The sequence below is a fragment of the Oncorhynchus clarkii genome, chromosome 4 (assembly GCF_045791955.1).
Source record: "Oncorhynchus clarkii lewisi isolate Uvic-CL-2024 chromosome 4, UVic_Ocla_1.0, whole genome shotgun sequence".
Classification (NCBI taxonomy): Eukaryota; Metazoa; Chordata; class Actinopteri; order Salmoniformes; family Salmonidae; genus Oncorhynchus; species Oncorhynchus clarkii.
Window position 1 is genome coordinate 70,865,033 of NC_092150.1, and position 12,247 is coordinate 70,877,279.

Genomic DNA, 12,247 nt, shown 5'->3' on the forward strand with positions numbered 1-12,247 from the left:
TAAGGGACCGTACATTTGCAATATGGACTTTCTCACTGATCATACACGAAATGCCGAAATGTTCCCTTAAGGTATGAAAGGGAACAGATAGACAGAAAGAAGGAGGGAAGTCTATCATTTGGGTCAAGCGACTTGCATCTACATCATAAACCATGAAGCATCCATGTCTGACGAGATGCCAGAGATAACAGCTTTAATCTGTACCTTACTTTACTCAATGAGTCAATATTTTTCTCAGCCACAATGCACGTATGATTTAGATTTTTAGACCAATGAGATAAAACAGAATAGACGACAGACACAAAGAGAGTCAAGGTGATGAAACACATTTTAATCTAATCACAAAAGTACAAAAATATGCAGTAAAATTGAATAGACCTACTTTACAGAAATATCATGGAAGCTCCAGGCTAATATGTATTGCCATGAATAAACAAAGACATGTCATCAAAATCAAAGTTTGGTTGATTTAATGTAGTGCAATCAAAGAGCAATCAATGCTAAATAGGCATAGCCAGTGGCTATTTTGATTAATTCATTGTAATCATTAGAGCATGAATGGGGGGGGGAAAGAAACATGTATATAATGAACAAAAAAAAACATTCAGGGACCTACCCAGAGCAGGGCGAAATTTAATACATATGTTGATGTTTTTTCTCATCTTGGCCTGGACGGATTCTTATAGCATTGTCGTCCAGAGCATCAGGAAGACACTTCCAGCAGCAGAGGTCACGACCCAGGAACCGCTTCCTCTGGGGGACATGTTGTTGTTAAATGGCGCCAAGGGCCCAGCCTGTGAGGATGGATCACTCCTGCAACTCACTGAAAGAGTAGCCGTCATGTTGCGGATGTCTCCCTCATACATGGAGTAGTTTTTCTGTAGAAGGAACAAACATGACATGGATGGAGAGGATGTTTTGAAATGACAGCATGAGCATTTACATTTTTATTGAGTGGATGCTTACATTGACATCTATGATGAACCCAATCTGAGGGACCCTCTTCATTGTGGCCTCGTGCACGGCAGTAGATGACTGGTCCCAAGCTGCAGTCTTCAACATCTCCTCAATGTTTCTGTGGGGCACACACAAAGTCATTCTGGTTTACATGTAACAACTTAATATAATATATGCCATTTAGCAGATACTTTTATCCAAGCGACTTACATTAATATTATTTTACTGCTCTAGGGATGTAATTATTCTTTGGATTACCCTACTATTATGTATTGATTTACTTATTATTGTTTTTTTCACCCTTTAAGTGATGCGCAATGCAAAGAACGCCGGAAGAAGAATTATCATTTAATTACCACAGTGAATTAGGGTAATGTTTGTTTTTGTGTCAATTAATCCCATAAGGGATGGGTTGCCAATTGGTGATTTGACACCAATTTTTTTTTTCATTCATTCATTCATACAGTCATGCGTAACTAGCCACCAAAACAAACAGGCACAGTATCAGTCTAAAAATGTAAATGTGTGGGTGAAAACTGTGACAATGTGAAGGCTCTTACTGGTCGACTGTCTTCCCCATCATGGCCATGTATGCATGCATGTCAGGGTGGCTGCAGCAGCTGGTGACGGGGATGGCTGGGTAGTAGAAGACAAAGGCTAGACACATCTCATCAGTGGTGGCCAGCCCTAACTGTGTGATTCCTTTGCGATTGGTTGTGTTATAGGTGCACTCCACAACAATCTCATCGCCCTGCAGTGGGGAAGAGATACTGCTTTAGGAAAGATCTAATGACTAACAATACCACTCATCCATGACACCCATTTGAAATACAGGAAATACGTGGATGCTCACTGGTTTGATGGTCTTAATATTTCCCAGATTGGTGGCCTGCTGCATCTCAAAGTTGAAGTTCTCATCCAAGCCCAGGAAGTCAATCTGCTCTCCATTCCTGTGGAGGTTAGAATTAAGAGCACATCAGTGGTGAGAGTGAAGAATCATCCAGAAGGATCATCAAAGCTTATTGCTAATTATCCAGACAATGAGACCATGTACTGGTCATATCATAGGCTGGTATCATGGATCATATTTTTGGCTGTCCTCTCTCCAGGGACACAACTTTGGTTTAAGAATTGGGGGGGACATATACAGTGGGGCAAAAAAGTATTTAGTCAGCCACCAATTGTGCAAGTTCTCCCACTTAAAAATATGAGAGAGGCCTGTAATTTTCATCACTTCAACTATGACAGACAAAATGAGAGAGAAAAAATCCAGAAAATCACATTGTAGGATTTTTTCTGAATTTATTTGCAAATTATGGTGGAAAGTAAGTATTTGGTCACCTACAAACAAGCAAGATTTCTTGCTCTCACAGACCTGTAACTTCTTCTTTAAGAGGCTCCTCTGTCCTCCACTCGTTACCTGTATTAATGGCACCTGTTTGAACTTGTTATCAGTATAAAAGACACCTGTCCACAACCTCAAACAGTCACACTCCAAACTCCACTAGGGCCAAGACCAAAGAGCTGCCAAAGGACACCAGAAACAAAATTGTAGACCTGCACCCGGCTGGGAAGACTGAATCTGCAATAGGTAAGCAGCTTGGTTTGAAGAAATCAACTGTGGGAACAATTATTAGGAAATGGAAGACATACAAGACCACTGATAATCTCCCTCGATCTGGGGCTCCACGCAAGATCTCACCCCGTGGGGTCAAAAATATCACAAGAACGGTGAGCAAAAATCCCAGAACCACACAGGGGGACCTAGTGAATGACCTGCAGAGAGCTGGGACCAAAGTAACAAAGCCTACCATCAACAAGGGCATTGAAGATGAAACGTGGCTGGGTTTTTCAGCATGACAATGATCCCAAACACATCGCCCGGGCAACGAAGGAGTGGCTTCGTAAGAAGCATTTTAAGGTCCTGGAGTGGCCTAGCCAGTCTCCAGATCTCCCCATAGAAAATCTTTGGAGGGAGTTGAAAGTCCGTGTTGCCCAGCAACAGCCCCAAAACATCACTGCTCTAGAGGAGATCTGCATGGAGGAATGGGCCAAAATACCAACAACAGTGTGTGAAAACCTTGTGAAGATTTACAGAAAACGTTTGACCTCTGTCATTGCCAACAAAGGGTATATAACAAAGTATTGAGAAACTTTTGTTATTGACCAAATACTTATTTTCCACCATAATTTGCAAATAAATTCATAAAAAATCCTACAATGTGATTTTCTGGATTTTTTCCCCTCATTTTGTCTGTCATAGTGTACCTATGATGAAAATTACAGGCCTCTCTCATCTTTTTAAGTGGGAGAACTTGCACAATTGGTGGCTGACTAAATACTTTTTTGCCCCACTGTATGTATGTATATATATATATATATATATATATATATATATATATACACAGTGCCTTGCGAAAGTATTAGGCCCCCTTGAACTTTGCGACCTTTTGCCACATTTCAGGCTTCAAACATAAAGATATAAAACTGTATTTTTTTGTGAAGAATCAACAACAAGTGGGACACAATCATGAAGTGGAACGACATTTATTGGATATTTCAAACTTTTTTAACAAATCAAAAACTGAAAAATTGGACGTGCAAAATTATTCAGCCCCCTTAAGTTAATACTTTGTAGCGCCACCTTTTGCTGCGATTACAGCTGTAAGTCGCTTGGGGTATGTCTCTATCAGTTTTGCACATCGAGAGACTGACATTTTTTCCCATTCCTCCTTGCAAAACAGCTCGAGCTCAGTGAAGTTGGATGGAGAGCATTTGTGAACAGCAGTTTTCAGTTCTTTCCACAGATTCTCGATTGGATTCAGGTCTGGACTTTGACTTGGCCATTCTAACACCTGGATATGTTTATTTTTGAACCATTCCATTGTAGATTTTGCTTTATGTTTTGGATCATTGTCTTGTTTGAAGACAAATCTCCGTCCCAGTCTCAGGTCTTTTGCAGACTCCATCAGGTTTTCTTCCAGAATGGTCCTGTATTTGGCTCCATCCATCTTCCCATCAATTTTAACCATCTTCCCTGTCCCTGCTGAAGAAAAGCAGGCCCAAACCATGATGCTGCCACCACCATGTTTGACAGTGGGGATGGTGTGTTCAGCTGTGTTGCTTTTACGCCAAACATAACGTTTTGCATTGTTGCCAAAAAGTTCAATTTTGGTTTCATCTGACCAGAGCACCTTCTTCCACATGTTTGGTGTGTCTCCCAGGTGGCTTGTGGCAAACTTTAAACAACACTTTTTATGGATATCTTTAAGAAATGGCTTTCTTCTTGCCACTCTTCCATAAAGGCCAGATTTGTGCAATATACGACTGATTGTTGTCCTATGGACAGAGTCTCCCACCTCAGCTGTAGATCTCTGCAGTTCATCCAGAGTGATCATGGGCCTCTTGGCTGCATCTCTGATCAGTCTTCTCCTTGTATGAGCTGAAAGTTTAGAGGGACGGCCAGGTCTTGGTAGATTTGCAGTGGTCTGATACTCCTTCCATTTCAATATTATCGCTTGCACAGTGCTCCTTGGGATGTTTAAAGCTTGGGAAATCTTTTTGTATCCAAATCCGGCTTTAAACTTCTTCACAACAGTATCTCGGACCTGCCTGGTGTGTTCCTTGTTCTTCATGATGCTCTCTGCGCTTTTAACGGACCTCTGAGACTATCACAGTGCAGGTGCATTTATACGGAGACTTGATTACACACAGGTGGATTGTATTTATCATCATTAGTCATTTAGGTCAACATTGGATCATTCAGAGATCCTCACTGAACTTCTGGAGAGAGTTTGCTGCACTGAAAGTAAAGGGGCTGAATAATTTCGCACGGCCAATTTTTCCGTTTTTGATTTGTTAAAAAAGTTTGAAATATCCAATAAATGTCGTTCCACCACCAAAGTTCAAGGGGGCCGAATACTTTCGCAAGGCACTGTATGTATATATATATATATATATACACAGTATATAAATAAAAAGTATATATTTGTTTGTTTTTTCCAGTCGGATAAACACTTCAAACAGCCTACCCAACCACTCGGAGGAGTCCTCATGGTCCTAAAGCGCACCGTTGCCCTGTATCACATTCCAATGATAGAACTGGGGGGGAACAAAAATGAAATTTCAGAATTTCCCAAGTATAAGTTACGACCCCGCTGCTCTCTCTCACCTGATGTGGCCAGCTTGCACCTTCCTCCCAGCCAGGTGAGTGTGCAGTGCCACGGAGAACACAGAGAGGTCAGGGACAGGGTCAGGCATGATCTGGGGAAAGACAGAAAGCAGGCTCATTTTGAACAAAATCCTGTTTTGTTGAATTCAGAGATGGCTATGCATAGTATACCAGAAAGGAAAGAGTAAGCTGGCGCTTTCCTTTTTTGACGACAATCTGCTCTACAATGTCATCAAAATCAACCATCCTTCTTCAATCTAGTGTCAAAGGGCACTGAACTTACGTCTGAGAAGTGTGATGTGTTGCAGAGGCCGTAGCTGTGGAATGCTGTGGCATTGGGAGGGATAGCGTAGCCCCAGCCAATGGCCACCATTAGGCCTGTAGTCATGATGCCCACGTCATGCTGCCTGAGCTGGGCAGTGTAGTACAGCCTCAGGCCTGAGCTATCCCTCCGGCCTGCAGGGGGAGACAGAGGAGAAGACGTGATGATGAGGGCTTTAGATGATCGCTAAATTCAATCCAAGTCTTGGAGAACCTCAGGGTGTGCAGCCTTTGTTCTGTTCAAGGACTAGCACATGGTTCACCTTTCATCAAGATTGGAGCGGGGTAAACCTGTTAATCCTGTGTTAGTGGAATGGAACATTTTAATTATTAGCTAGTGAATGGTTACCTGCTTCTTGGGCCAGGTTGTTGTAGTGAATTTCCAGCCTGTAGAACTCATCATTATTCTGTCCTCCAATAGGGATCCCAGCTATTTCTGGAAGCTCTCCTGGAAGCTCTCCTGGAATGGAGAAGACAATGTAGAGACAGAGATAAGACTAGCATGTGTGTTCATGCATGCATGTGTGTATATTCATGTTTTCAGAAGGGGGCAGTCTCTCACCCCTCCTCCCACCCCCCAGGCAGACACCACTCTGATGCAGTCCTCCCCTGATCCTTCCGTGTAGCATTTCTTCTCGTAGGTCTGGTTCACAGAGGAGGGACAGCCATAGAGAAGCATGTGGTGGACCAAGTCCAGGTGCTCAATCACCGGCTCAATCTGAGCGACAGGGAGAGAGAAGGAGGCATAGAGAGAAGACGCAGGGAGAGGGAAGAGATGACTCCAATGACAAACGTATGATGTAATTGCAAAATGATTAGACCATGAAATGAGAGAGGGCTCATTTACCCGATAGATATGATTTTTGCCGTTGAGCTTTGGCACCTTCATGACCTTGCAGTGGTAGTATGTACGTTCGGCAGGGACAGTAACCTGCAATGGAAGAAGGACTACTGTGTTAACGACGCAGTCCGGGATCTTAAGTACAACAGATTTGTAACATATTGTATGAATTGGATTCATAACCTATCATACGAATTGCAAAGAAAATAACAGATGATAATAAGAATTTGCAGGACATAACATTTCATACAAAACGGATGAAGTAGTACACAAAAAACAGGGACCCGTCTTGGCTCGTGAGCACCACTTTCAAAACTACTGGCTGAAATTATACAGAAGTTCTGGAGCATCACTTTAATAGTATAAGTGTTGCCAGTCCATTCTGTTCCACAGTCACATGTTGTAGACTAAAGATACCACCTCCTGTATATTCAATATCACAATATTAATTCAAATTAATTTCATTCAATCATCTTTGACCTGTTCCACCCCAGGAGTAAAGTAAAATATTTGACTTCAAACTAAAAGTCCTGCTGTGCCTGATCTAGAGGAAATAGATGATTCCCCTTCAGGACATGTGTGTGAGGTCACTCTTACATTCTCCACAACGAAGTCTAGATAGTTGCTGTCTGGGGGGCTGGATCTGGGCATGAACTTGAGTAGATTGACCTCCTTGGTCCCCCTTCTATTGGCATGGTACCTTATGTCATCAGACGTACCATAGGCATAGATCAGCTTCACTGGACTGTCCTGTGAGAAGGATGGAACAAAACAACATCAATTGACATAAAACATACAAAAATCACAGAGTGAGGACTAGGTGTGAATAAAAGGCCTAGAAGCCAGTAGACACTTAGTAGGGCCTGCATAATTTAGTGGCATTGGTGTTTTGACACTTGTTATGGCACCATTGTCTTTATTAATGCTGTTTTTTGTGAACCATCTAGGGTTACAACTGCTCACTTTTGAAAATGTTTGCCTGCCTCCCTGTGTTTAGGCCATTGTTCCAATCCTCTGATTAATTGTGTTGAATTACTCTAAATAAAATAATCAGTAGGTGCATGTAAACCAGAGATGGTCTCCAGAGTGCTTTCAAAGAGCAGGTACATTAGATTGAACACACTGAACAGAAGATAAATTAATCCGGGGATTAGGAGGAAACTGGAGCTTTGCATGGAGGCCTGTAGTTATATTATGAGAAGATGTAAAAGTACAAACAATGAAGCACAACAATGAAATGCCAGACCACAATATAGTGTAAAAAGATTGTGGTCCAAACAATGGAACGTATCACACCTTAAACTAGGCATTGAACCATGGGAACGGCCATAGGAGCAGATCTTATTTCTCAGGGGTGTGAGCGCCTGAAGGCCATACCATTATTACCATGGCAGCAGACGGGGAAAGGATATTTTGGCCCACCATCACTTGAGAAACTAACTAACTCTATTATGTGTTATAAAGAACACATTTATTTAGGTTAAAAGGGAACAACTCTCAAAACCGGCTTAGGTTGCTTAGATATTTGTAAACTAACCTTTTATGAATAGAAATAGTCAATCATGATAACGGGACATGAATTTCCTCTTCCATCCTTTCAAGACTTTTAGTACAGATTACTTGTTAACAGTTTGTGTCTGTGTGAAAACGTTGACTTACGGGGATGTGGAAGTCTTCCTCGTCACAAGACTGGATGGGCCTCCTGAAGGTCATGGTGGTTTGACCATCTGCCTCCGTCAGGGACAGGAGGGTGTAGCTCTGTTTCTTATCCACCAGGGGAAATGAGTTCCCTGTGGCATAATAATCCTGAAAGAGAGACAACACAGAAATACTGAAGTTATCTGGAGTCTATATGAAGCTTAATAGAGTTCTGTGTTGTTAAACAAAAATGTTGTAGCGTTTCTGAAGGAGCAACACATTCACAGGTAACTTTAAATAGTAATTTAATCTTCCAACGGTTTGCAGGTGTTGAAAACCAATACACCTACAACTCCTCCTTCTTTGGGTCGGCAGGTAGCCTAGCGGTTAGAGCGTTAGTCCAGTAACCGAAAGGTAAAAATATGTCATTCTGCCCCTGAACAAGTCAGTTAACCCATTGTAGGCCGTCATTGCAAATAAGAATTTGTTCTTGCCTAGTTAAATAAAGGTAAAAATATACTCCATATGACAAGATCAGTGTTCCCCAACAGCACACATTTTTGCAGTAGCACCGGACAATCACACCTGATTCAACTTTTCAACTAATCAAGTCCTTAATGAGTTGAATCAGATGAGCTTGTCCAGGGCAACAACAAAAATGTGTGCTGTTGGGGGTACTTGAGGACTGGAGTTGGGAAACACTGAACTAGATAATCATGATTACTGCTACTACTATAGCCACTTCACTGTTACAGTAGCCTACTTCTATCCCTACAATATAACTACTGCTATTCCTGCACGTAACAGAACAACAACTACTACAATACATTACCACTCGTTATCTTGTGTCTAATAGTAATAGATTAGAAAGTAGAATAACAGGTTAATAGTTTAGATACCATGAAATAGGTGCCATTTGGTCCGACCCCTCCCATAACGATGTCTGATGCTGCCATGCCTCCATTTGGGCTGAACCCGAATCCCAGCCAGCCAGTGGTCTTGACGGTCAGCTGGAACATGATGGTGCCCTGGACCTCACTGAACCCCCACTTCAGGATGACGTTACGGTCTGCGTCAAGGTTCTCCATGAAGGGCATGAGGGGGTCTTGCTGTGCCCCTGTCCCTGGAGGCCAAGCCAGGAGCAGGGAGAGAAGTAGAGGGATCATACTGTCTTGTCACCCTCAGATAGACCCTGAGACCTCTACCTGCTGAGAGACACACACTCCCAAACAAACAGCTGTTTCTAGCACCGCTAAGATTCTGATACACACTCACTCACTCAAACAACAGAGTCCTAACAGGGTCGCTACACGCTCACACACACTCCCTAGCTCTAACTTTTCTGAGATGCTTTTCTGAGATGTTCTCTCTCCTTTTGCCACCCTCCTCTCCTCCTCCTGGGTCCTTCCTACCTCCTCCTTCCTTCCTTCCTCATATAAACCTGTTCCTACAGATCCCTCCTGCCCAAATGACACTGTCAGTGGATTAATGGAAGTCCTGAGTCTGGAGTCATATGCTGTAGGAGTGATATATGATACGAGGAGGAGAGGAGGGGTGCCTTTGATTTGGAGTCGGGGAACAGGTGAACAGTTCTGTAGGTTTTGATCCAAAAGAATGAAAGGAATCCCAAAAAACATGTTCACATTGGGACAATGTGTAGGCTCCACACATTGGTCCAATGCACCTTTGCTCATAGGTTCCACATTGCCCCCAAGGCATGAGCCGAGTGTGGGAAACCCATATCTGGTGAGGGCAGCCCCCATCTTTTCTCAGTAAACATTCCCACATTGGCACTGTACAGAATTCCGCCTCCTGGACATTATGGGCATACAGTGTTTCTAGCCTCTGATTGGCCAGTTGGTCCGACCCATGCTCTTACAAGGGTATAAATAGATCCCAGTCCCGGACCGTCCTTTGTCCCTGCGTGATTTGTTGTGAGAGCATGGTCAGACTTATGCCTTTGGGATGTGTAGAAAAACATAAGTTCACTATTGTTATTATTGCAGTGTGTGCTAGCTTAGTTTAGGGTTTATTTAGTTACTCCTTGTTGTTATTGTGTTATTGTTACCTTCGAAACAAAGTCGTTTGATATTGGGGACGCTGACGTAGATAGATGAAGTTAACAAGCTAGCTAGTTTCATAATTATCTCCATCACGGTATGGTATTTGGTCACGGTATGGCGCTGGTATTTGCTAGTGTGATATATTACTGCTTCCCTGATTTGGCCATGAGAATGTTGTCATGGCGTTGATATTTTCCACGGCAAACTAAATTGTGTTAAGCCGTAAGCACAGCTGGTTCTCTAAAAACAACTAGCTAACTCAGGAACGCTTAACTCCGTTCTCTTATATTGAGGCGGTTCGGAATGTATTCAGACCCCTTGACTTTTTCCACATTTTGTTACGTTACAGCTTTATTCTAAAATTGATACAATTATTTTTTCCCCCTCATCAATCTACACACAATACAACATAATGACAAAGTGAAAGCAGGTTTTTATAAATTGTTGCAAATTAAATCAAATTAAAAACAGAAATACTTTATTTACATGAGTGCTCAGACCCTTTGCTATGAGACTCGAAATTGAGCTCAGGTGCATCCTGTTTCCATTGATTGCTATGTAGAGTAGGTAGACAGGCAGTGAGGCATTCAGTTATTCAGTTACTGTTCGATTGAACGTTAGGCTGGGAAAAACGAGTGACCTAAGCGACTTTGAGTGCCAGGCACGCCAGTTCCAGTATCTAAGAAATGGATGGCCTCCTGGGCCTTTCATGCACGACAGTGTCTAGGGTTTACAGAGAATGGTGCGACAAACAAAAAACATCCAGTCAGCAGCAGTCTTGTGGGCGAAAAAAAGCTAGTTGATGAGAGAATGGCAAGAATCGTTCAAGCTAAGAGGTGGGCCACAAACAGGCAAATAACGGCGCAGTACAAGAATGGTGTGCAGAATGGCATCTCGGAACACACAACTCGTCGGTCCTTGTCACGGATGGGCTATTGCAGCAGACAACCACACCGGGTTCCACTCCTATCAGTTAAAAACAAGAAGAAGAGGCTCCAGTGGGAACGCGATCACCAACACTGGACAACTGAGGAGTGGAAAAACATCACCTGGAAATCTCAGTTCCTGTTACATCATGCAGAGTCAGGATTTGGCGTAAGCAGCTTAAGTCCATGGCCCCATCCTGCCTGGTGTCAACAGTACAGGCTGGTGGTGTAATGGTATGGGGAATATATTCCTGGCACACATTAGGTCCCTTGACACCAATAGAGCAACGTGTCCATGCCCCAAAGAATTCAGGCTGTTCTGGAGGAAACCTGGCCGACCCGGTACTAATTAATAAACTTGCCACTCAATGTATATCAATATAAGAGAAAGAGGTGAGCATTCCTCAGCTAACATCTAGCTAGTTAGACCTGTTTACAGTGAAGAAAGGGTCCCGAGGATCCCCATTGTTTTTTGTTGTATACTTGCCTGTGAAAGTGATTATCTAACTAACTCACAGTTTGAACAGGTTGTTGGTGAGTGGAGGAGGTCTTTTGTTATATTTTAGCTAAAATGGTGTTGCAGCTGGTAACGCACGTACATTATTATTTCTGTTACAATCATATCCATAGCCTACACATTTGTATGATAGCTAGCTAAATCTATCCAGCTGGGCTGTTGGATAGAGCTACAAAGGGAAGCACAACCGAGAGCTGCCTAGTGACACGAGCCTACCAGACGAGCTGAATAACTTCTATGCTCACTTCGAGGCAAGTAACACTGAAACATACATGAGAGAATCAGCTTGTCCGGATGACTGTGTGATCACGCTCTCAGCAGTCGATGTGAGTAAGACCTTTAAACAGGTCAACATTCACAAAGTTGCGGGACCAGACAGATTACCAGGACCTGTATTCTGAACATGGCGGACTAACATGGCAGACCACCATAGTCCCTGTGCCCAAGAACACTAAAGTAACCTACCTAAATGACTACCGACCCGTATCACTCACGTCTGTAGCCATGAAATGCTTTGAAAGACTGGTCATGGCTCACATCAACACCAATATCCCAGACCCAGAAACCCTAGACCCACTCCAATTTGCGTACCGCACCAACAGATCCACAGATGATGAAATCTCTATTGCACTTCACACTGCCCTTTCCCACCTGGACAAAAATAACATCTGTGTGAGAATGCAATTCATTGACTACAGCTCTGCGTTCAACACCATAGTGCCCTCATAGCTCATCACTAAGCTAAGGACCCTGGGACTAAACAACTCCCTCTACAACTGGATCCTGGACTTCCTGACGTGCCGCCCCCAGGTG

The 12,247-nt window shown here is 42.9% G+C and overlaps 1 protein-coding gene across 1 annotated transcript; it reads right to left on the reverse strand.

Moving 5' to 3' along the window:
* Positions 1-425: 425 nt before the first annotated feature.
* Positions 426-9,230, reverse strand: LOC139407818 (monooxygenase, DBH-like 1, like). Its single transcript, XM_071151683.1, has 12 exons — positions 8,828-9,230; positions 7,950-8,096; positions 6,888-7,040; positions 6,297-6,380; positions 6,012-6,167; positions 5,799-5,904; positions 5,412-5,584; positions 5,129-5,220; positions 1,811-1,907; positions 1,518-1,708; positions 967-1,075; positions 426-878 (listed from the first exon to the last, which is right to left on the reverse strand). Exons 1-12 carry the CDS (start codon positions 9,092-9,094, stop codon positions 681-683), a joined length of 1,773 nt encoding a protein of 590 aa, XP_071007784.1. The 5' UTR covers positions 9,095-9,230; the 3' UTR covers positions 426-680.
* Between the last annotated feature and the right edge of the window lie 3,017 nt (positions 9,231-12,247).

Excerpts from the sequence above, each read along its gene's own strand:
- LOC139407818 (XM_071151683.1), bottom strand. The coding sequence starts at position 9,094 with ATGATCCCTCTACTTCTCTCCCTGCTCCTGGCTTGGCCTCCAGGGACA. Across the intron at positions 6,381-6,887 it reads TAGACTTCGTTGTGGAGAAT|GTTACTGTCCCTGCCGAACG; the intron begins GTAAGAGTGACC and ends CTTCCATTGCAG. Across the intron at positions 5,221-5,411 it reads ACACATCACACTTCTCAGAC|ATCATGCCTGACCCTGTCCC; the intron begins GTAAGTTCAGTG and ends GTCTTTCCCCAG.